The sequence below is a fragment of the Archocentrus centrarchus genome, chromosome 22, assembly GCF_007364275.1.
Source record: "Archocentrus centrarchus isolate MPI-CPG fArcCen1 chromosome 22, fArcCen1, whole genome shotgun sequence".
Classification (NCBI taxonomy): domain Eukaryota; kingdom Metazoa; phylum Chordata; class Actinopteri; order Cichliformes; family Cichlidae; genus Archocentrus; species Archocentrus centrarchus.
Genome location: NC_044367.1, coordinates 22206723 through 22231801, shown reverse-complemented (window position 1 = coordinate 22231801; position 25079 = coordinate 22206723). Strand labels below are relative to the sequence as shown.

General features: G+C 41.1%; 1 protein-coding gene across 3 annotated transcripts in view; it reads left to right on the top strand.

The window, feature by feature from the left end:
- Positions 1 to 24864, top strand: part of pacs2 (phosphofurin acidic cluster sorting protein 2) — a 71648-nt gene extending 46784 nt beyond the window's left edge. The window contains exons 2-25 of one of the 3 annotated variants that reach the window (XM_030759172.1): positions 876 to 963; positions 1379 to 1468; positions 2305 to 2430; positions 4228 to 4390; positions 4704 to 4777; positions 4974 to 5054; positions 5893 to 5949; positions 6045 to 6199; positions 7282 to 7372; positions 7757 to 7816; positions 10139 to 10263; positions 10432 to 10564; positions 10784 to 10888; positions 11132 to 11238; positions 11333 to 11487; positions 12801 to 12911; positions 14015 to 14123; positions 14838 to 14870; positions 17865 to 17907; positions 18062 to 18104; positions 18564 to 18699; positions 20555 to 20775; positions 20991 to 21104; positions 23119 to 24864. In XM_030759172.1, the coding sequence (XP_030615032.1) occupies positions 876 to 963; positions 1379 to 1468; positions 2305 to 2430; positions 4228 to 4390; positions 4704 to 4777; positions 4974 to 5054; positions 5893 to 5949; positions 6045 to 6199; positions 7282 to 7372; positions 7757 to 7816; positions 10139 to 10263; positions 10432 to 10564; positions 10784 to 10888; positions 11132 to 11238; positions 11333 to 11487; positions 12801 to 12911; positions 14015 to 14123; positions 14838 to 14870; positions 17865 to 17907; positions 18062 to 18104; positions 18564 to 18699; positions 20555 to 20775; positions 20991 to 21104; positions 23119 to 23237 (2539 nt within the window). In that variant the 3' untranslated portion in view covers positions 23238 to 24864. Of the gene's footprint in view, positions 1 to 875; positions 964 to 1378; positions 1469 to 2304; positions 2431 to 4227; positions 4391 to 4703; positions 4778 to 4973; positions 5055 to 5889; positions 5950 to 6044; positions 6200 to 7281; positions 7373 to 7756; positions 7817 to 10138; positions 10264 to 10431; positions 10565 to 10783; positions 10889 to 11131; positions 11239 to 11332; positions 11488 to 12800; positions 12912 to 14014; positions 14124 to 14837; positions 14871 to 17864; positions 17908 to 18061; positions 18105 to 18563; positions 18700 to 20554; positions 20776 to 20990; positions 21105 to 23118 lie in introns of all 3 variants that reach the window. The other 2 variants (XM_030759171.1, XM_030759173.1) reach the window with 2 other exon arrangements.
- Positions 24865 to 25079: the final 215 nt, after the last annotated feature.

Below are 25079 nucleotides of genomic sequence, written 5' to 3'. Positions count from 1 at the left end.
TAAATACACCACCCTAACAATGCTGCCCCCGGCTGCCCCGCCACTGTTCTCCTTCACTGTTGCTATTCTGCTCTACTGGTTGATGACGGCTAAGAGGATTTAGCTCGGCCTGCTGCAGCACCCATGGTTCACTTCAAGTTAGACTAACGAGTGTAGGAAAACGTTCCTGTGAACTTCAGCCAGCTCTCCCACCCTCAGTTAGGTGACAGTTTTTGTGATCACACTGAATGGAAAACAGTTTTTAGACGCTCACTGGCTGCTTCGGATCACATGTTCAATTGCAACCTCATGTTAAAGTTAAATGAAGCTGGTGCAAATTTATTTTGTGCATCCAGAACCTGTGCACCTTTGGTGGACAGTTGGAACAAACTGGTAGGAATTAGCATACTTGCAGGAGATATCCATGAATGTCCTTTGCTGGATTTTTCCTGTTTCTTAAGGACATGATTTTCAGATACACACTGCACAGATATGCCGTGTTTGCCACTAATAGCTGTTAGAGAATCACCTTTTTGGTGCAAAAGTACTACTTCAGGCCTGTCAAACTTTGTTATCTTTGGCATTTTTTGATTTAGTTAAAGAAGGTGAAACAACTGAAGGGTTTTTGTGACCAAAGTCCAAATAAAACCTTCAGAAAGCCTGGCTCCTTGGAAGAAAATAGAAAGAAATAATGGGAGGCTCAAGACCTTTGCACAGTACTGTATGTGTTTTGTGCACTTGTAGGCTGCCCATCTCTTTTCTTAAATCTGTTTAGTAAATTCACCATCTGGCTTGTTGTGAATGACTCATGTGTTTGTGCTCGTTACAAACACCCCAGCAGTGCTAAACTAAACATGTTTTCCTGCCTTCATCTCCTTCTGCATCTCCATGTTTAGATTGTGCAGTCTGACCCTGAAGAAGCTGGTTGTCATGAGGGAACTTGATAAAGAGCTGATTTCTGTGGTCATAGCAGTAAAAATCCAGGTATGTTTTATGCACAGTTAAAAACTGCTCACACACACACACACACACACACACACACACACACACACACACACACACACACACACAGCAGAATGTGGTTTGCGCGTCCTGACATTGATTGATCTCAGTCCTTGGTGTTTTTTTTCTTCTTTAAGGGAGCATTTTGGTCTTGATCGTGTGATATTTAATTTAAAATTGTGTTGTTGTTTTTTTAAAAATGGTAATACACTTTTAATACATACTTTTAAAATTCAGTTTGATCCTGCTGAGTTATGCACACGCTATAAAATGTCACAAAGTAAGTAGCAGCTGCAGAGAGAGAGAGAGCATACTTTCAGCACACTGTGCGCACTAAGTTAAACACTAAAAGGCTATTACCTCTTATTTATTTAAGTATTTATGTGTGCTTTTGCAGGGCTCCAAACGGATTTTAAGGTCCCATGAGATTGTGCTGCCACCCAGTGGGTCTGTGGAGACTGATTTGGCTCTCACCTTCTCACTGCAGGTAAAAGGAAAAGAAAAAAAATCATCACTTTACTACTGTGTGGTTAAAAAAAAAACAGCTCATATGTTGCCACATAAACCATATGGGAATAAGTCTTAACTCTGTATTTGTTGTTCTTCATTGACGTAACATCTGACAGGCTTAACTGTGCGTGGGATGAGGTTTATTGCAAGAGTTGCCATGGTAACGCTGTTCCAATTTACGTTATTCTGTGTATCAGTAGGAAAAGAAAGAAATGTGTTTTTTTGCAGCGCTGAAATCCTGTATTAGTCTTTGTGTACCCACACATAATAAGGCTGACATGGAACAACCAAAAACACGCATTAGAAGTAATTTTATCAAACAGCTGGACACCGAGTCCAACTTTAATGGCATGTTTCCAGACTTATTTTCAGTCAGCTCTGTTTCAAAAACACACCCACACGGTGATGAAGAGGCAGATTAGGTGATTTATTTAACTAAGGATGTTTTAATTGCTCGTTATGCAGTAACTAACATTCATCCTTTTAGTGAATATTTCATCTGTTGACGGTTTATGTGCAGCTGACTCAAAGGAAAACTACAGTATCTCTCTAATGAAGGAGCACGTCATGCTCCAGTGCTGCAGTTTGCCTCACTGATGAAGCGCTCAGCCACACAATTTCTGGCTATTTCATTGAATTCATTTTAGGTTTTTTTTTTGTGTGTGTGTGTGTGTCTTTTCATGGTTTTTGTCAACCGTAAGCAAAATATTGAATATCACCAAACCTATACTTTATGGTCCTAATCTATGCTCCAAGCTATGGGTCCAAATCTTACTGAGTAACTTATGTTTTCCTGTGTTTTCTCACTCTCAGTACCCACACTTCTTAAAGCGAGAAGGAAACAAGCTGCAGATCATGCTCCAGCGGCGGAAAAGATACAAGAACCGAACCATTTTAGGCTACAAGACTCTCGCAGTTGGATCGATTGATATGTCGGAGGTACAGTTTTGTGCTGCATTCATGTTCGTGTCGTCCACTTCAGGTGTAATGAGGGATAAAGCACACACACATACCCTCCAGTATAGGGTATACGTGTGTGCCTTATGTAGAAGATAACAAGGTCGTAGCTTAGTTCTGCTGCACTTTGTGTTGTGTTCTGATGCCTCGGGACAGGCAGGAGCATGAAAGTGCTAACAAGCCGGTGTGAAAATTTAATGGTGGATGCTGGAGCCAAACTTTCCATGCAGGTCCATGCAACCTACAAATATGTGAAATTAGAGGTTTGTTAGTGTTGAAAGTGTTTCATATCTAATAAAAGCATCATTCAAACTAGGGCTCATAACCCAAGGAGATGTCGGGCGGCTCTTTGTGCTCATCCAGAAGCCGAGTGACTGATTATGAGCCCTTGGCACAGGCTTGTAAAAGATCTTGTCCTACATAGACTCTTGGACTTAAAGAAACACAAAGTGACCTCGAATCTCAATCCACAAATCAAGTTGTTGATGTTGTCGTGTTGGTTCTCTGTGGTCATTCTCTTTGCAGTTTTTACTTGTGCTCACTTTGTCTCTTTGTTGTCGTTTTGTTTCTGTTTGTTGGTTTGCATCTCTTTCTAGTGATTTCATGTCTCACTGTAGTAGTTTAGTCTCTTGGCAGGTTTTTGTAATAATTTCGAGCTTCTTTGCTGTTGTTTTGAATTATACTGAGGCTGCATGCAGTAATATGTCACGTCTTTGTCATGCCTTGTACCTCATAATGGTAGTTAGCCTCTGTTTGAAGCAGTTTTTATGTACTCGAGCCCCTCTGACTCCTTACAAAAATGTGACAAAAGGCAACTGCTCATACTGGTGAAGCTGGAGCCATCAGAACCCACTTCTATTTTTCTTCACATTCTCTTACAACTAAATGCATCATGTGTACACCAATGTTCATTTAAAAATAAATAATCAGTCTTGGAACCACCAGAGCATAATTTACTGTACTGCAGTAAAAAGAAAATTAATAATTAAATCAAAACGTGTTTAATATTTTCCCTGCATTTCATTGACTTATATTTTTATTAGATAAATTAGGTATGTCTTATTTGTGGTTCCATAATGTTTGCATGTGTTATTAAGAACTTGTAAAATCTTCATAGATATGCACAACTGTCACAGAAAGAAGTTAAAAACAGAGAAAAGAAAAATTAAAAAGAAAAATTAATGTAATGTCACAGACACATGCTTTCTGAGTTTCAGGAAAACCTTGAAGACACAAATGAATGGCTTGATTTCACTGCACATGATGCTGATCCACTAAGGAGTTCCCATTTGGCTAACAAAGCTCAGCGGAGCTTATTAAGGTCACATCTCAGCAGCTGAGAGAAGGATAAAAAAAACATTTATGCAGCTGAGACTGGGGGGGGGGCACGGAGTTGTACTAACCCACAAGAAAGAAACAGTTCCTACAGTTTCAGCTGAAGCATTTAAATAAGGGCTGTAAACAAAACATACCACACAAGATACAGTGTAAGTTGCTGAAGGTCGACGTATGGAGCCATTTGCGACTGTGTTGGGACAGAAAGGCTCAGAATTGTCCTTAAGTGATCTGGGTTTGTAAGAAGAGTTTACTGCTGCCGAGGTGCTGTGGAAGAAGGCATTTGACCCTGAGCTGCTTCTGTGAAGCCTGTTAGCTAGTACAACACATGCAGGTTGAACTGGGCAGCACCAAGGTGTGCAACTTACAGAGCAGCACAGTGAATATTACACTGGGAATTTCTCAGATATGACCAACTGTATGCGCTCTTGTTGTATATTGCAGGTGATGCAGCACCCGACAGAGGGAGGCCAGGTTCTGCCTCTCTGCAGCAACCAGAAAGACATGCTTGGAAAGGTGGCAGAGATCTGGATCTTTTCCCTGTCCAGTCAGCCAATAGACCATGAGGAGGCAGCTCTGCAGGGAGGGCAGAAGATCAAATGCTCTGGTATGCTTTGCTTCTCATTACCCTGATGTTCTGAGGCAAAAACAGCGTGGCACCATCATAATCACCTAATATGCTTGATGAGTTAAACAGAGCAGCGGTTCACAGGGTTCAGAGTGTTTTTTTTTTTTGTTTTTTTTAGTGTGTTCCTTCTTTCTTCTAATTATGCTGAAAGCAAAAAAAAAAAAATTCAGGTAGCATAAAACATCTCGTGTATATTTAGAATCTGGCTGGTTGTCAGATTTAAAAGGGTCATTGAAATATAAATGAGGCGTCTTCTACACTCCAAGCCTTTAATCTGCCTACTTGTGTTCAGATAACTATTCAGAGGAAGAGTACGAGAGCTTCTCCTCAGAGCAGGAGGCCAGCGATGATGCCGTGCAGGCACAGGTGAGTTTACCTGGAAATTATTAAGGCTTTTACAGGTCAGGGGACAAAGATGTTTAACATTATTCTGTCAGTCTGAAGTAAAACGTCTGTATTCTCAAGGCCCGGTTTGTAACGGAAAGCTTATAATCATGACTAATTTCAGAATTCATTGTCTTTTCTTTACTGAAAGGTTACATTGTATCCTTCATGTTTTCAGGATCTCGAGGACGACGAGTATGATGTGAGAAAGCCAAAGAAGCAAAGGAGGTCGATTGTAAGGACTCCCTCCATCACCAGAGTAAGAGATGTGAAACAACAAATGGAGGTGTAGTCTGAGCATCCCTACTTACAGTTGAACTAAACTTTCTCTGTGACAGTGAATGTGTTGTGTGTTTCTCAGTAATTCCTCATTTAACCTTTTAGATTCTCCCCAATGAAAAAAAAAAAGGCAAGCTGTAGCGTGCTAATTAGAGAGCTTTGGATTAATTCTGTCGCTGTTTTCACCTTTCTATAGTCTATAAGCTTAACCAAGGTTAATTGGCTGTTTTAAAACAGTGACAGCTTCTCTTGTAAATGTCATTTAGTTTCTTGCTTTATTTTGGCATGTATTCTTAACAACAGAAAAAGAATACCTAATTTTATTGAAGCTTTGTTGCTGCATTGTTGGGCTCGGGAGTCTGACTGCCTTGTGGTTTTTACCTCTTTTTGCCTTTTTTACCTGAAATATTTTAGTTCAGCTTCCATATTTTGCGCCACCGATTTTTTTTTTTTTTCATTTGCTCATACCTGAAGTAAAACTACAAAGTGCCAGAAGGTTCTGGATGCAGAAAACTACCATAAATAACTTTACAACTACAATTAGCCAACGAGCCTAAACAACAGATGATGTATGACCTCGTGTTGTAAGGTGCAAGCCGAAGCAGCGGATGAAAGCCTCAGAAAGCAGATGGAGCATGATGTTGCTTGATTATTGATTTCCATGAGCACACGCAGCAAAATCAATACCCTGCAATGTATCTACTGCTGGTAAAATTACTAAATTAGAGGAGCTGTTTTCACTGCATTGGCTTCAGTAAATCAGAACTAGGTCACAAACTGACGCGTGGTTCTGCGTTTCTTCTCCTGTGTTTTAGCAGCAGAACTTTAAGCAGCGAGTGGTGGCTCTTCTGAAGCGGTTCAGAGTTTCAGATGAGGTGGGTGTCTCTGTCTTGTGTTGGTCTGGTCATCTCTTGTGGCTTTACTGTGGAGCTGCTGAGCCGCCGGATATGTGACGTGTGTATTTGTGAAGGTGCTGGACTCGGAGCAGGACCCCGCAGAGCCGCCTCCCGATGTGGAGGAGGAGGATGTGGACCTGGACAGCGTGGAGTTTGAGAACCCCAGCGACAGCGGCCCAGACATGGATGATGACGACAGTGTCCTCAGCACGCCGAAACCCAAACTCAAGTGAGTGACACGCTTAAGAGTGTCTGTGTTATTTCTGAACCATTTATGGGTTATATTTGTTGTTAAAAGGCAAATTGTAATGGGTGAAATCTTGTGTGAATATTGAAACTTGAGCTCTTCTTTGGATGTTTTCTGTCCGGGCGATCCCACTCTTATTCAATAATGTTGAGGTCCGGGCTCTGGGAAGGCAGATCCCTGACTGACAGTGTTCCATTATGTATTTTTATATCCAGGCATACTTTTACTTCATTGGCAGTGTGGTTGGGATCATTGTCATGCTGACAAATGAAGCCGCTGGCAATCAGACACTTTCCAGATGGTGTTATATGGTGGATCAAAATCTGACTGTACTTTTCTGCATTCATAATTCCATCAGTTTTGACAAGCTCTCCAACACCACTGGCTTAAAATGCGGCCCCAAACCATGAAAGAGTCCCCACCACGTTTTACAGATGGCTGCAGACACTCACTGTTGGACCTCTCTCCTGACCTCCCCCATACATATTGGCAAAGATTTGAACCAAAACTTTCAAATTTGGAGTCAGCCCTCCATAAGACAGGCCAGTGATTTTCAGTCCAGTTCTTGTGTAATTTGGCATACCTCAGCCTTTTGTCCCCATTTCCCTTTCTTAGGAATGACTTCTTAACAGCCACCCTTCCACTGAACTTATTCCTGGTCTCATGACACACTGCACACCATGCCAAGACATGCTAAGCTTTTGGGAATCACTTTGCTGGTGCAAAAATACTGTTTTATGCCTGTCAAACTGTGTTATCTTTGGTAGTTTTTAACATTCACTAGAGTATGCCACTGAAGTATTAATTTTGGCATTAAATGAGAAAAAAAATTTTTTGATAGGAAGCCCACAATGTGATGTGTCCCAACAGATGTTCAATGAAAAGATGTTTTTTTTTGGATGATTCAGACCATAAAATATGAATACATTCTCAAAAAAGTGATAAAGTTGACCTTCTGACTCACAGGAGACTCCCAGTTGATAAATGTCAGCAGGTATAGTAACATGATGTGAGTTTGCTTCCTTTAATTCAGTCCAGACAGATTTATTTTTCTTCTGTTTCAGGCCATATTTTGAGGGTCTCTCCCTCTCGAGCTCTCAGACTGAGATTGGCAGCATCCACAGCAGCCGGAGCCACAGGGAGCCTCCCAGCCCGGTGAGACCCATGACACGCCAGCAGATTGTGAAACACCAAATGGCCTCAAGTAGTTTCTTTATATTCTCAAAGTGCAACATGAATTCATTTCAAATCTCCTTCTTCACTTGAACAACTTAGTTAAATATATGAGTGTGAACAGCTGGAGGCAGAGCAGCATAACCACTGAACTGCCCCGGCGGCTTCTCTGGCTCATAATTTCCCTTCAGCCTGCAGGTTTAAAGCGCTGCCTGCTTGTTTGCAGAGCTGTAGGGCTTTTGTTGAACTAACAATTCATGATGACATGTCGAGTCAAACAATGCTTTACTTTGTTTGAAATTAAAGTTTCCCAGAGTCCATCAAATCCAGGTGATGTTTATTATTCTTCCCGCAACCTCGTTCCAGGTTGACCCAGATAAAACCAAGTGCACCGGGGATGACGGCGTGTCTGATAACGTCCCCTTTGTGAGTATGAATCCAAGCTGTTTCAGGTTGTTGGTGTCAACATAGAGATTGATGCATTGAGCTGCAGGAGGGGGGAATGCATGGCTTGTGTGAAGAAGATGGCAAAGATGGACTCTTTTAATCTAATTCAGTCTGTAAATGGTCTCACTCAGGAATGTGGGCGCACATTGGATCTCGTTTTGTCTTATAGTTTATCTGCTTATAATTTGGAAATCCCTCCTGCAGTGTTTTCAGACCATATGCCTATCTTAATTGATTTTGTTCCTCTCCGTCAGCCTGCTAAACCGTGCACTCCTGCTCGCCGCTGCCGTGCTCTTAAACCTTCCACTGATTTTCACTTCTCCTCTGCTTTTAACTACAAAGTAACCTCACAGCTCTCTGTGTCTCCTTCAATACTGAGGAGATAACCCTTCAATTTAATTCTACTTGCCAAACCGTTCTGGACTGTGTAGGGTGATTAAAAATCAGTCAACCAAAGCCCAGATCAGAACCATGGTTAAATTGCATGTGCCATTAGTCGGGTGTGCAGGAGAGCTGAACAGAGGTGGAAAAAGGAAAAAGGACAGTTGGTGGTGTTATCTAAAAACTGTGAAAGTTGTCTCTAACTCTCACAACCCCCCATGTGCTTTTTAACACACTGAACACTGTTCTTAATGCTCATGAACGTGTCCAGCTTCTTCTTTTTGGTTGTAAGCACTAGGGCCCTCATTTCACCACCATGTCACGATCCAGCATCTTAATACTTTGCCTGTTTGACCACTTTGAACCTGTCTCCCTCTCCTTTGTAGAGCAGCTGGTTTCCAATACAAAGCCATCAGGCTCTCCATTTAATATTTTCCCTTCTCGACTTATTAAGGAAGTGTTTCCTACCTTTGGTCCCTTTGTTCTTATCATTATTAATAGTAGTTTGACCTCTAGTGTGGTGCCAAAAAATTTTAAACATGCTGCTGTGTAGCCATTTCTTAAGAAATCTGGCCTTAGACCCTTCTGTTCTGTCAAGCTTTAGGCCCTTTTCCAAGCTGCCTTTTTTGTCCAAACTCTTGGAAAAATTGTCTACACCCAACTGAAGTCCTTCCTGGATGAATGTGCAATTCTGGAAGTGGAATTCTGGGTTTAAAATTCACCACAGCACTGAGTGGGGGCTTCATTTTGGACCTCTTCTTTTTTCTTTGTACCTGCTGCCACTTGGCACTATTTTCCGGAAACATGATAATTCCTTTCGCTGTCACGCGGTTGATTGTCAAGTTTATTTTCCACTGAAGATATCAGGGGACAGATGGTGAGAACAAGACAGAAATGATGGTGTTTAGACCCAGTGGCACCAGCTGTACCCCCTGCATTGACCTTTCCTCACTGGCCCCATACGAGAAAGCCATTATTAGAAATTTAGGTGTAAAAAAATGGATCCTACTTTAAAGCTTGATACTCATGTAAACACTGATTAAATTTAGCTTTTTTTCCAGTTGAGGCTGCTGTCAAAAATCAAGCCTCTTCTGTCCAAGCGCCATCTGGAAACATTAATACGTGTTTTTATAACGTCTCGTCTCGATTGCTGCAATGCACTTTTTTATCGTAATTAGCCTCCGTTGTTCGCTGGTTCAAAAATGCTGCCACTCGATTTTTATCTGGTGCAAGCAAGCGAGAGCACATCACTCCAATTTTAGCTTCCCTTCGCTGGTTTCCAGTTCATTTATGAATCCATTTTAAAATCCTTTTGTTTTTTAAGCTTCTTAATGGTCATGTGTTGTATCTGTGTGGGCTGGTGAATCCAGATACAATGCAATGCTTGTTCTCTCAAGTCAGCAGACCACATGCTTTTTACTCGTTGCAAAGATGCAACGCAAACTCAGAGGTGATAGAGCTTTCACAGGTGCTGTTCCAAAATTTGTGGAATGATTTGCCACTGCACGTCAGACAGGCTCCTTTCACTCCCTGGCCTTCGACCCAGTGTGAGATGTTGAGTGTGTTTGTTGTTTGACTTCTGCAGCTCTGTATCCTTTACCCTCTGGCCTGTGTTTGTCTTTTATGTTTGCTGTTGTTGTACAGCACTTTGGCCAGCCCTGTTGTTGTTCTGTTTTTAAAGTGCTTTATAAATAAAGTGGTATGGTATGGTACTGAGTCTATGTTGTTATATTGGTTTATTTAAGAAAGGCTCTGTTCTGTATAAGATTAATGTAAGTAAGTCATTATCACTAAGGCTTGAAATCCAAACACGATTTAAGATGTGCAAAAGCGTTGAAGAGGAAAAATGCACAAACACATCTGCCAGCTCTCAGCTCATGAACACTGTTCCTGTTTTTCTCTGCTTTTGTTTTCCCTCAGGAGCAGCCAGAGGCGGTGACCCCGACCACAGAGCTGGAGATGGACAACATGGACACGTTTTTAGAGAGACTACCACCAAGTGGCAAAATGACCAAAACAGAGTCTCTTATCATTTCGTCCAACAGGTAAATATATGTCATTTAATGATAAATAACACATTTGAAGCGAATGACAGCAACATTTTATGCACGCACGTGATTCCACAGAAAACCTGAGGTATAGATTATCTAACTTCCATGAGGCTACAGAAAATGATCCTCTCTCTCTCTTCCTTTGCTGGTTTTTGCCTTCAGGCAGGAACCAAAGTTGGCAGGGAGGCGAGGCAGGAGCACATCGCTGAAGGAGCGCCAACCCAGCAGGCCCCAGAACGAGAGGGCCAACAGCCTGGACAATGAGCGGTCTCTAGATACCAGATGCCACCTACAGGTAGGAGGGCAGAGCTGCAGGGCAAACCATATATAGGCAAACTGGACATAGATGAGGACATCAGTGTAATAATTTTATTGTACTGGGAGAATTTTCAGTGTGTTTGTGTATTTATGCATTCTTAGATATGTCTAATAGACATAGTCTAATAGACTGCGTGAGAAAATAAAAGTATGGGACCTTATATTAACCCAAGATTGTCCTATTTTACTTACCTAGATCCCCAGAAAGACAGTGTATGACCAACTAAACCACATCCTGGTATCTGATAACCACCTCCCTGACAGTATTATCCTCATCAACACATCAGACTGGCAGGGCCAGGTAAGAAGTCTGCCTAAAAATGTACTTAAGTCTTGAATTTTAATTACAAAGGTCTTACTTATATTTTCTTTTCGATTAAGTAATTTAGTTAATCATTGTAATCTTATACTGTTTTTCCTTTATTCTTTGACCAGTAGCTTTAAAATGTTTAATTCAGAGAGCACTTACTGCTAAAGTTGATAGACGATATTGCTTTATGTGGTTGATGTTGCGCACTGTTCAGTTGCGTGCCTCCTCTCTCAGTATCTTTCAGATATGCTGCAAAACCACCATCTGCCAGTGGTCTGCACCTGCACCACGGCCGACATCCAAGCTGCGTTCAACACCATCGTCTCCCGCATACAGAGATTGTAAGTCCGCCTCTCGTGTTTCATGAAAGCACATACACTGTGGATGTGTGTCATAGTAATCAAGAGCTGCTCTGCTCATTTTTTCCCCCCCTAGCTGCAACTGTAACTCCCAGACGCCTGTTCCCATAAAGATAGCGGTAGCCGGAGCGCAGCACTACCTCAGTGCAGTTCTGAGGCTTTTTGTGGACCACCTTTCCCACAAAACTCCCGACTGGCTCGGCTACATGAGGTTCCTCATCATCCCTCTAGGTTTGTGACAGTGTACAGTGGTTGCAACGCAGCTTTTGTCTCCTTTGCTGTGTCTGTTAGTGGGATTAGACAAAAACTACTCTGAGGATTTTTGTTGGTAGAGAGGTAGAGCATGGGCTAAACCTCTGTTGGTGCTTACTGTAGAATTAAATGGTTAGGATAGGTAGAGACGTGGAGCTAGACTAGGTTAGTGGCTCTTTCAAAAATTTGAACGTACCCCATTTTCACATGCACTATATGGACAAAAGTGCTGGGCCAGACATACGTTACAGCTACAGGTGCTCCTTGGCCATGGAAAGCCATGCTGTGAAGCTGCTGGCACACAGTTTTTGTGCAGTTAATGCCAGAGGAGATTTGGAGTTCTGCATTTACTGAGTCAGCAGTAACTTTTTGCAACTTTTACACACTGTCACACCTCAGCACTCGGCAACTTTACGTGTTCTGCTGCTCCATGGCAGAGCATGCCATGAATTAACTTCATGCCATGGTTCCTTAATGCAGCCGCTTTGCAAAAACTCCGCTTACAGTTGATTGCAGAATATCGAGGAGGGGAGAAATTTCACAAAACTGGATTGTTGCGGCAAATTGTTGCTCAGATTCAATGAGCTCTTTAGAACAACTCACTCCTTCACAATTGTTTGTAAAGGCAGACTGCATGACTGTGGCAAGGGGATTAAAATCACCTGAATTCAAAGATTAAGGCTGTGCTGCCTGGTACTTTTTCCATATAGTGTATGAGATGATTTAAATCAAGCTGGGTTCAACACATCATATGACATCAAATTGAATTTTGTACCATATTAAATAATCAACTCTTTTCACAGTCCACATTTTTTTAATCTTCACCAAGATGAGCACAGATGTTCGTCTGACTAAACCTCACAGAACTTATTATATTGGCTTTTGCTTTCAAAAAGCATCTTTCGATTATAGCTCCTCCTGCAAGCCTCCGCTCTCCTCTGTTCTGTGACCCCCACATGGATTTTGGGAAGTGAGACATCTTTCAATTTGGCATACTGAGACACAAGCATGAGGACAGAGGACAGAAGAGACAAGCAGGCACAAATTAGAGAGAAGCCCATGTGCTCAGGACAGTGAGGAAGAAAAGCAAGTTTGTATTGTTTGACCACTAAAGCTAAAAGCTTTCACAATAAATCTGGATGATTTTGTTGTCATACTCACATATTGTTGAAGAGCAGACTGTCGCCTTTTGCAAAGGTCTTGTTGCAGAGGAACTGTGGTAGTGATATTAAGTTCAAGCTGTAGCAACTCTGCACTTTTGATGATGAATCTCTCTCTTTCATTGGCTTTAGGTGCACATCCAGTCTCCAAATATCTCGGCACTATTGACTATCGATACAACAGTTTGTTCCAAGATGCTGCCTGGAGGGACCTGTTTCACAAACCAGAGGCTCCAGTTGTTGGTGGGCTGTCACATGTCATTGATTGCTTTTCCCCATTTGTTCAGTTTAAAGGGCTTTTAACTACCCTCTCACGCTCACTGCCCACTTTATTAGATAGACCTGCTCAACTACTCATTAACGCAAATACCTAATCAGCTAATCACATGGCAGCAACTCAATGTATTAAGGCATGTAGACACAGACTGAAGTTCAAACAGAGCATCACAATGAGGAAGGAAGGGGATTTAGGTGACTTTGAATGTGGCATGGTTGTTGTTTTGAGTATTTTGGAAACTGCTGATCTACTGGGATTTTCACACACAACCATCTCTAGGGTTTATTGTCCAAAAAAGAGAAAATATCCAGTGAGCAGAAGTTCTCTGGGTGAAAATGCCTTGTAGATGCCACAGATGGGAATGGCCAGACTGCTTCAAGCTGATAGGAAGGCAACAGTAAAAAAAAACAAAAAAAAAAACCTTTGTTATATCTGATATGTGCCTGAAGAGCATCTCTGAACTCACAACACCTCAAACTTTGAAGCAGATGGGCTACAGCGACTGAAGACCGCACCAGGTGCCGCTCCTATCAGCTAAGAACAGGAAACTGAGGCTGCAGTTTGCACAGACTCACCAAAATTGGGCAACAAAAATTTGGAGAAACATTACCTGGTCTGATGAGTTTCAATTTCTGCTGCTACTTTTGGATGGTAGGGTCAGAATTTGGCATAAACAACATGAAAGCATGGATCCATCCTGCCTTTAATCAGCAGTTCAGGCTGTCGAGCATAATTTAAATGCCACAGCATACCTGAGTATTGTTGCTGAACATGCCCTTCCCTTTATGACCACAGTGCATCACTCAGCTTCTGATGGCTGTTTCCAGCAGGATACTGCTCCATGTGACAAAGCTCAGATCATCTCAAACTGGTTTCTTGAACATGACAGTGAGTCCACTGCACTCAAATGGCCTCCACAGTCACCAGATCTCAATCCAATAGAGCACCTGTGAGATGTGGGCAAACTGCAGATTTGCTACATGGCATTAGAAAGGTGTACCTAATAATATGTGTATATTGTGTGTTGTTGACAACTGTAATCAGGTACTAATCGCTGTCTCCCTTACAGCCCAGGAGAACCCAGATGTAGTATCGAGGGTAACGCAGTACATGGTGGGAGCTAACGGAGCTCATCAGCTCCCCATCGCAGAGGCCATGCTCACCTACAAGCAGAAGAGGTACATGTTTTTTTTTGGTTTTTTTTTCCTCAAGATTTTGCCCACATTTAATAACACAAGAGAATTTCAATCTGATTATCAGAGGCCCATTTTTTGGGCACTACAGTGAAAAAGTCAGAGCTTAGTTAAGTCTTAATATTTCCTTTAACAAATGCTTCTAATGCAGAGCTTTCAGTATTTTTTTTAAAAGGGGATACAAATTTTTTTAAAGATAAATCCACAGGTGACTAAGTTACTGATCTCTAACTGAAAATTACAGATTTAGACAAAAATATTTGCACTGCATATATTGTTATGTGTGTGCTGTAAGTGTGCAGTGATGCTGCAGGTTATACACACATACAAGAAGCTGAAAATTACAGATTTAGACAAAAATATTTGCACTGCATATATTGTTATGTGTGTGCTGTAAGTGTGCAGTGATGCTGCAGGTTATACACACATACAAGAAGCTTTTGAAGCATACTACGCAAGGTAGATCAAGATTTGCTTATAACTTAGAAGATTAAAGTGCACATAAGTAGAACTGCAGTGCATTATGTTTTCAGTCCCTTTTTAAAAGAGATACTGAGGGAATAGTTTCACTAATGTTGCAGGGCTGGTCTGTTTGTGTGGGGATTGGTTAGTCTGTCTTCTAGGCATCACTGTGTTTCCATCACTGTGTGAGTGAATAACATGTTTTATCTTTGTGTTGTATGTTTTCTTTCTTTGAAGGAAAAAGAGCTTTCATTTTGATTTTGCAGTAAGGTATTGTGGTCGATAGTCTGTTTCTCATGTAGCCTGGTGATTCATGCGCTTTCTCTGTGTTTGACGCATTTCTCCTTGAACCATCTCGGCGTTTGTTGGATCCTGTCACTTCAACAGCTGACTAAATTATAAAAGGTTTTCACCGTAAGCTTTCCGATCAGAGCCGCAGAGAAGCGGTATGAGATATTTGTATCTGTTTCGGACCAAGTTTTAATTTAGAAGTTCATTTTCTTAAAATAATCCAGATTAAAAGGAGCTTTTCACATTGACTGAACACTGATTCGTCAGCATATTAAGCTCTTTAAACTAAAACAACCTTGTTGGTTGGGACGTTGTGTAAAATACACCAAATGTTGAAACTGAACTGGGACTCCTTGGTTGTAAGTCTTGCTTCATAAAGCAAATGTTTTCAGTGGTGATAGGTCTGGACTGTTTTAAGATACACGCAAGATATGATTTGGTATTTTCCTGCTGAAATGATGGATGGCAGTAAGGTAGCTCAGAAACATTAAGCATTAATGGTGCCTTCACAGATGTGTGAGTTACCAAAGCCGTGTTCACTAACGTGCCAGCATCTGTACCAATGTGCACGCTGTCTTTTGAGCTGTTGGCTCATACCGAGCTAGATGAAACAAGGTCGTAGTAATAGACTAGTGGCTCCATAGTGTAGTAATTTAATCAGTGTGGTTCGATTCCAGCCGGAGACACAAATTCCCTCTGGGGTTGTATCAGGAAGGGCATGCAGTGTAAAACTCGGCCAAATCAGACATGCGGTGCTACCTGCTGACTCGGGAACAGCTGAAAGTAGCATGCACATTGTGGTAATAGTGATGGGAAGATTTATATAACTCTCATTTCTGTCTGCTCAATAAAACTTCAGCTGTTAGGTCGTGAGCTTAATATTAAAACTGGAAATGGGGAAAACATTTGAGGCCAGCTCTGCAATGCCTGATTCAAATGGAAGTTACAGTAGCAATAATTCTCTGGAAAACCAGGAATTCTCATGTTTTGAATTGTGCAGGAAGCAGATTTGGTCACGTTTGATTAAATCGGACCAGCGTTTTGATTTTATTCCTGCATTTTTGCAGGCATTCGCTCAACAGAAAGATTCATTCTCAGTTGTGAGCTTGCTTCATTTTCAAGAAACCGTGTGCTGTTGAAGTGGCAGGTGACAGCTTACAGTCAGCTTCTTTTGTTTCTCCCTCCCCGCTCTTTCGTGCTTCATGGCCATTCATGTCTGTCTGTTTTTTATCCAGTAAAATGCAGGAAATGTGGATACTGTCAGTAGATTACCATGTTATAATAATGCACTCCTCTTTTACTCAAGTGTGAACCCCAACCACCAAAAAAATATTTTTGGTTAAATCCAGTTTAGCATCAAACAAACGCTTTTACGCATATATACACAAATCACGGATATGGCTCTGTAAGGCTGTAATAGGTAGATGGGCAAAACTCTTTTTTTAATTTATTTATTTATTTCCAAATGATTTTAACAGGCAGTGTCCTGGAGAAGTCCATGTGGTTTGATTTTTATGGGAAAGTTCAACAATCACAAGTATAGATCCATTTATTATGGATATATGGTTAATAAATTTCCATGCATAAACTTGATGCAGAGTTCCAGATGAATTTTCCAGATGTTGAGCATTGCACAACACAACAGCACAAACACTCTTAAGGTTACTTTAGAGAATAATTGTAATGAGTTTCTGGAAATTGCACAGACTTTCTCTGTTTTGCTTCAGTGAGAATTATTAAGGAATTATTTGGAGATTATTCACTCATTAAGAAGCACTACTCTTGGACTCAGGATAATCTTATATTTATTGCTGTCATCTGTTCAATAATCACAGCAACGAGTTGTATAAATACTTTAATGAACAGCTCAATAGTTAAAAACTAGAATCTGGAAAGAGCATGTCCATAATCCGCCTGTTTATGTGGATTGACGTTCATGTGCAATTTTCAAACGGCAAACATCACACATTAGATTTAATGTATTGATGAACCAGCTCAAACAAGATTCACGTACGCTGTCGTGATCCATACCAGGCAGACATCTGGCTTTCCCTCTGCGGCTGCTCTGAAGCGATTACAGCAGAGATGTGTTTGTGCTGGGAAAACAAACTGTTGCCTACTGCAGACTGTCTTCTCTCTCTCTCTCTTCCCCTCCTCTGTAGTCTCTCTGTTTCTTCCCTGGGGGGGCGATGGCAGGTTTCGTCAAGGCAAGAGCAACAACCTTTCATGTCATCCAACATCTTTACATTTAGAACACGTAGACCTACAGAACAGTAGAACTTTATTCCGACTATTTTTCTGGGTATTTCCAGGAAAATAGTTCATACTGTAGAAGGCTTGTTAAATGTTGTAATGCACTACCTCTCACAGGTAGTGCATGGAGCCAAACGGTTTTGGACTTAGGTTGGTGCTCTTCCTTCTCATCTACTCCTTTATGACTCTGTAGTTGTTCCCCTGATGGACTTGCTGCCTCCTGAATGCCCTCCTGACTCTGTTTAGGTTGATCCAGTCTGGTTCTGCAGTGATCGGGTGGCTTTGTTCAAGGCCCCAAATGGGCCAAAAGCTTGCATGTTTTGCTCTCTGCTTCTCCAGCTCCAATCAGAGATCTGCAGCCAGGAAGTGAACCTGTTTTAGTGGAGGTTGAAGCCAAGTAGCATGTGCAGCTGAGCTTTGCATAGTTTCCTATGCAAGGGAAGACTACATTTTTCCAGATGTAAAACAATGGAAATCAGCATCACCCAAAGTCATCATGTACAAGCTACTAATTACTAGATTTCAATGATACTAACTTTAGATTTCCATTTTTTTCAAATTTTCTGTGTTTTGTTTTTTTTTAGTACTCTTTATAGCAAAGTGTAGAAAATGCTTGTAGCATGTATTCCCTTTAGAGCAATTTCTTTCTTTTGTACAAACCCTAATTTCTCTTTTGCCATGTTAATTTTATTGCCTCCTTCTTACCTGCACTCTTCACAGCCCGGATGAGGATTCGTGTCAGAAATTCATCCCTTTCATTGGGGTAAGTTTTATTTGTCTGCCTCTCTCCTGCCCTGAATACAAGCTGCACTTTGGCTTTTCCCACCTGATCTGGTGTAGGTTTATCTGTGGGGTCTTTGCGGCTTAAAAGTGGTGGTTAAAGTAATAAACTTTTGCTCTCCCATTTCATTCTTCAGATGGTGAAAGTTGGCATTGTGGAGCAAACATCGGCAACATCAGGCAAGCCACTGTTTGGCCACTTTTTGGTTGTTTAACATTTAAAGAGATGTTTGGGCATTGGCTGCATGTTAAACCTTTACTTAAGACTCTCAAAGCTTCATTCGACAGCTTTACAAGGACGTGTTCTATGAATGAAGTGAGCAGCATGTTCATATCTGTAGACCTGTTGATCCAGTTTGGATGTAAATATAATCTTAAAGCATTAATAATCATCCCCAGAAGCACTTGTTGATTGGTGCTTTATCAATTAATTCTGTGACCTTCTTCTTTGTTATATTGAGATTTTGAATAAATAGTAAAGAAAGAGCTTCATGTTAGTGTTGCTAGTCATCGAAAAAACAGTTTACTGATTGCACGTATGCTGCAATTTGAAAATAATTATGAAAAATTGCAAGAATGTGTTATTTGAATGTCTTGTACGCTGCTTTCACATCTCTCTCTTTTTCCTCTTTTTCTCAGGAGACTCTGATGACGCAGCGCCTCTGGGCTCCTCGCTGCTCTCCTCCACCCCTCCACAGGTATCACCCGCTCTTAAAGAAGCATCGCCCACGCCGCCCTCCTCTCCCTCTGTCAACACCAGCTTTTGTGCTTACAGGTAAAATTTGCTGCCTGCTGGAAGAAAATGACATCAGGTTTTTTTTTTGTTTTTTTAACCAATGTCCTTGTAAATCAAAGCAATGTCTGTGCACCAGGTTTGAAATAGTGTTTGGGCCAAAAGATATTTTTATGAAGTGGAAGAGCTGAAACTGGTACATTGCATAGGTTTGAAAATGATTTATATGCAACCTCAGAAGAACAACATGTCACTATTACACTGTGTCGTTTTTTATTTGACAAACGCTAAGCAAAACACAGAAGCACTGTGTGGAAAAACTCGGTGCACCCCATGATTCGATAGCTTGTGGAGCTACTTTTAAAATCAGTAACTTGAAGTACTTGACTTATCAGTCTCTCACATTGTTGTGGAGAAATTTTGGCCCATTCTTCTTTCCAGAGGTGCTTCAGGTCTTTGAGGTTTGCAGTCATTTGCTCTCTTAAGCTCCCAACACAGCATTTCAATCAGGTTGATTGATTTGATTGGAACACTGCAGCACCTCGATTCTTTTCTTTTTCAGCCATTCTGTTGTAGATTTGCTGCTGTGCTTGGGATCATTGTCCTGTTGCATGAGCCAATTTCAGCCAAGCTGTAGCTGTTGGACAGATGTCCTCACATTTGACTCTAGGATACTTTGGTATACAGAGGAGTTTGTGGTCAACTCACTGACTGCTAAGTGCCCAGGTCCTATAGCAAAACAAGCCCAAATCATCACCCCTCTACCACCGTGGTGTCAGTTGGTATGAGATGTTTGTGCGGATATGCTGTGTTTGTTTTTTCTTGGTCTTTTGTGTCCACATTGTTCTGGAAACCTTGTGGTTTGTTCAGATGCAACTTTGCAAACCTAAGCAGTGCTGCCATGCTCTTTTTAGAGAGAAGAGGTTTTCTCCTGGCAACCCTTCCAAACAGGCCAAATTAGTTCAGTCTTTTTTTCTAATCGTGCCATCATGAACTTTAACATTTAACATGCTAACTGAGACCCCTAGAGTCTCTTGGGGTTTTTTTGTCATTTCTCTGAGCATTCCACAGTCTGAGCTTGGGGTGAAATTCCTGGGATGTCTGCTCCTTGGAAGACTGGCAGCTGTTTTGAAAGCTTCTTAATTGTGAATAAACTTTCTCATTGTAGAATGATGGACTCTTCCCAGACTGATGGGCAGCAATAGTTGCATCTCTAAGATCATTGCAGTTGCCTTTCCTCCTTAGCATTGTGTTAACACACACCTGAATGCTCCAGACCAGCAAACCGATGATCAGTTAATCGACCTGACTGCTTCTTAGCCTCTTAATTCCTAAGGAAGCATTGATGGTGTACTTAAGGTTTTCCACACAGTGCTTCTGCATTTTGGCTTAACTTTCTATTAGCCAAAATGAAGCCACATTTTAGTTTTGTTAAATAATGACACAGTATAGCATTTCATGTGTTGATTCATCATCACTAAGCTTTTTAACGGTCTACTACTGCGCATGAAAAAAAATTAAAGGTTGTCCAGGAAGAATACATACAAATCCTCAGAATTTCAGCTACAGAGGTGCTAACTGTTCTACATATCATACTGTGTCTAAAATATTATAAAATGTGGCAAATTTTCAAACAAAAACTAATACTTTTCCACTGAGCAGTGTAATATTCATAAACACAAAGTACCATGTTTATGTACTTATATAGTATAGTATTTATGAACATTTTACATTCCTCCTACCTGTCCTTTAGGCTTACTACTCTCTGTTGATTGAAACATGCTTTCTTTTGTGCTGCTATATCCTCTGTATAATCCCTCATGAAGAGTTTATGTCATTTATAATTCCAAAATTAAAGGCCTTCCACAGTATCAACCTTGCTGTCTGTTTCCTGCAGTTCTGCTGGTCAGGCGGAGCTGATGGGACTCCAAGTGGACTACTGGGTGGCTCCGACAGAAAGGAAGAAAGATGTGGAGAAGCGAGATTCCTCCTCCAAAAACACTCTCAAGTGCAATTTCCGCTCGCTGCAGGTCAGCCGGCTGCCACTGGGGGGCGCAGAGCCAAGCCTCCAGCCCACCATGTCCATGACTGTGGTGACCAAGGAGAAGAATAAAAAGGGTATGTCTGTGTTGTCCTGGTTCACTGATGCAGCAGTTACAAACGAACACTGAAAGAGTCAATAAACTCTTGGATGCAGCCATTAACCAAAACAATGCGCAAACATTAAATCCAGTCCTGCAAAAATGTTTTCACATATGACTCCTAACACACCAGAAAGATTGTGAATCCCTCATTTCCTCACAGCGTGCATCTCTGTTGTTCCCTTCTGCCAGTCATGTTCCTGCCAAAAAAGAGCAAAGACAAGGAGGTGGAGTCAAAGAGTCAAGTGATTGAGGGCATCAGCCGCCTCATCTGCACTGCCAAGCACCAGCAGACCATGCTGAGAGGTAATTTTCTGCACAGACCTCCCGCCCCGTTTGCTCTTCTTTCTCAGCGGCAGAGACATCCTCAGACAGATCACAGCTGTTTCTGTCTTTGCTGATTGCTGACATTTAAAAAGATGTCATTAGAGGTTGTTCCCCTCCATAAAAATGTATCTATATGTAAACTCATGGTCACTTCATTAGGCTCTTTAATACAAATACTGTATCTAGTCAGTGAATCACATGGCATTTAGGCTTGTAAACATGGTCAAGCCGACCTGCTGGAGTTTAAACTGAGAACCGGGAAGCAAGGTGATATAAGTGTTTTTGAATGTGGCATGGTTGTTGGTATCAGACGGGCTGATCTAACTATTTCAGAGTCTGCTGATTTACTGAGATTTTTTCTGCACAGCCGTCTCTAGGGTTTACAGAGAGTGGTCCAAAAATGAGAAACTATCCAGTGAACAGCAGTAACTCAATTAACCATTTGTTAAGACCAGGGAATGCAAGAGAGCATCTCTGAATGCACAACACTTTGAATCTCGTAGCACATGGCCTACAGAAGCGGAAGACCACGCCCGATGCCACTCCTGTCAGCTAATAACAGGAAACTGAAGCTACAAATCGCACAGGCTCACCAAAATTGGGCAAGACTGGAAAAATGTTGTCTGGTCTGGATCCGGCTGTGCCTTGTATCAAAGTTTCAGGCTGCAAGTAACTGCTTGTTACAGCCAAAGTATGCAGAAGAGCATCTCTGAATGCATAACACATCAGACTTTGAAGGAGAACACCACACAAGGTGCCAATCCTGACAACTAAAAACAGGAAACTCAAAAAGAGATCAACAAAATTGGACAGCAGACGACGGGAAAAATGTTGCCTGGTCTGAGTCTCAATTTCTGCTGCGTTACTCAGATGGAAGGATCAGAATTTGGCATAAAAAACATGAAAACATGGATCCATCCTGCCTTCGATCAACAGTCCATCCTGCTGCTGCTGGTGTAATGTTGTGGAGGATATTTTGTTGGCGCACTTTGGGCCCCTTAGCACCAGTTGAGCATCATTTGAATGCCAAAGCCTACCTAAGTATTGCTGCTGACCATGTCCACTCCTTTATGACCGCAGTGTATCCATCTTCTGAGGGCTGCTTCTGCCTGGTTTATTGAACATGTCAGTGAGCTCTCTGTACTCAAACGCCCTCCACAGTCACCAGATCTCAATCCAGTAGAGCACCTTTGAGATGTGGTGGAATGAGAAATTAATGCCAGCAAATCTGTAGCAACTTTGTGATGCCTTAATGTCAATATGGACAAAAAAAATCTCTGGGGAATGTTTCAAGCATCTTGTTGAATTAAGACAGCAAAAGGGGGTCTAACATGGTACTAGCAAGGTATACCTAATAAAGTGGCCAGTGAGTGTACATATTGTATATATTCATGCAATTACAGTACTGCCGTGCATCATATTTGAAATACAGTATTTATAAGTCAAATTGCAGAAATCTGTAGTTTATTTTTGATGAACTATTATAACATTTTGTGGTTAAATGTTAAAAATACTGCACTCAATACACTAATAAATGTAAAAATCTCTGTGCTGTATCAGTTCTAAAGGAAGCCTCTGATCTATTTATCCCTGTATTTTAATGTGTATTCATTTTAACATTTGTTTTACGGTGTGACTGCGATCCTCACTCAGAACTCGTCAGTCATATCAACAGAAAATGAATTCATAAAAAAACACAACCTATTTAATACTGAATAATGCAAAATAATGGATGCCTTACTCAGACCTAGAAGAAGTATTTGTTATTAAGGCCACTCAGGATTCAGAGGAGTTTCAACCATGTTAAAAAAATAAGACTTAAAAATAAGTGTGAAAGAAGGCCATGACCAAGTGCTTTCACACACACACCAATTCATGTCAAAAGCCTGAAGTGCCATGAATGGGTGAAGTGTGTCACTTCACTTCTTGCTAGATTTGCAGGTACAAATGCATCAGCGTCCTCTGATGTAACCGCTCGTCTCTTCCTCTGCAGTGCTGATCGACGGCGTCGAATGGAACGATGTCAAGTTTTTCCAGCTGGCTGCTCAGTGGTCCTCACATGTCAAACATTTCCCCATCGGGATCTTTGGACACACAAAAGGCCCTTACTAGCACCACCTAAGAGACTGAAACATGGAGGACAGCAAACCCACCCATCCGCCCTACCTCCCTCCCTCGTGCCAACAGCTCTTAACCCCTTCCCCCTACTTTCCCCTGCACACTTCCTCCTGTCCTGCTGTCTTAATTTAAGCTCCAGCTTTCCACACTTGCATTGTCTCGTTATTTAATCATTTGCATATTTTTTTTTTTGGTTTTGTTTTGTTTTGTTTTTCTATTTATGTAAAAAACTTCTCAAGGCAAAGCTGCTATGAGAATATTTCTTTACTTGGCTTTTTAAAACAAAAATCCTGCTGACGTTTTATAGACATTTGAGGGAAAAAAATTAATTGATTAACATCTAAAAATGACTTCTAACCTTTAACATAACGAATGAGTGCCCAGGTTTCTCTTGGCTATCAGGTTTTTTTTTTTTCCTCTTTTTAAATTTGGTTTTAAACACTTGGCCAGCACAAGTAATCACGGCTACATAATTAAAAAAAAAAAAAAAAAGAGCCTCTGCCTTGTAATGAAGTGGAAAAGATGATGGTCGTATTTTCTAACTACGTAGAAGAAATTTTAAATTTGCAACCACATCGACTGTTGTCAGTTCATTGTCTTAACCCGGAGGGAGAAAGGATAAACGGCCTCCACGAAGAAGTCTAATGTGCAATAGACTGAATACTGTGTGAATGGGATTCTGCTAGAAGATTACACGCCGCTGTTAGTGGTGATTTTCACTCTTTGTGTCCCTTCTCTTCTTTATTCCCCCCCCCCCTGAGAAATTGGCTCAAGGTTTGAAGAGTTTTGCTCCAAAAAAAGAGCTTTTTATAAAAGAGTTATGAGCGAGGTTAACCACAAACCTAAAGAAATAAAAGGGTATTTCAGGAAATGCTATCTTGTTGAGAATTAAATGGGATGATCGATACCTCTCTCAAATAAATAGGTCCCCTTGTTCTTTAAAAAGTAACAAAATAAAAAAAAAAACTACCTACCAGCACCTCTGAAGATAATTTAATTAACAGCTTATATCTTGTTTATTTAACCCCAACAAAAACTGAGCCAAACTAACAATTTCTCTGCTTCTACATTTAGAATGACACTCTTTTGGCTGGTTAACAGGGAATAGTTACGTACATAACACCCCTAAAAATGTGTCAGATTTTACACTTTAGACATGGAACAAAAAATGTTTCTTTTTTTTAAACTTTTAAATGCAGATTTAGCAGCTGTTACCCCCTGTTTATAAAAAGCTAGGCTAACAGCAAATGACTAACCTGGCTCTAAACAAAAATAACAAAATCTTCCTACCAGCATCTCCAAAGCTCACCATCTATCTAACATCCATATAGAAAGGGAGCCAGGGTAGCTGTTTCCCTGTTTCCAGTGCTGAGCTATGCTAACTGGCTGCTTACACACCTGGTACCAAGTACAGTACTGTGCAAAAGTCTTGAGCCACCCCTGATTTCTTGTGCAACCATACATGGAAGTACGGTATATGAGGCAAAATCAGAGTTTGTACACTTCTAAAGAGCTTGAAAGTCAATATTTGGTGTGACCACCTTTATTCTTCAACACAGCCTGAACTCTCTGAGACAGCTCTCTGGTAATTTCTTTAAAGTAGTCTTCAGGAATAGTTCTCCAGGCTTCCTGAAGGACATTCAAAGCTCTTCTTTGGATGGTTCTGCCTTTTTTTTCTGTTCTCTGTCACGATGATCCCACACTGCTTCAATAACTTTGAGGTCCGGGCTCTGGGGAGACTGATAGGCTGACTGATAGTGTTCCATTATGTGTGTTTATATCCAGGTATGCGGCTACTGCATTGGCAGTGTGTTTGGGTTCATTGTCGTGCTAAAA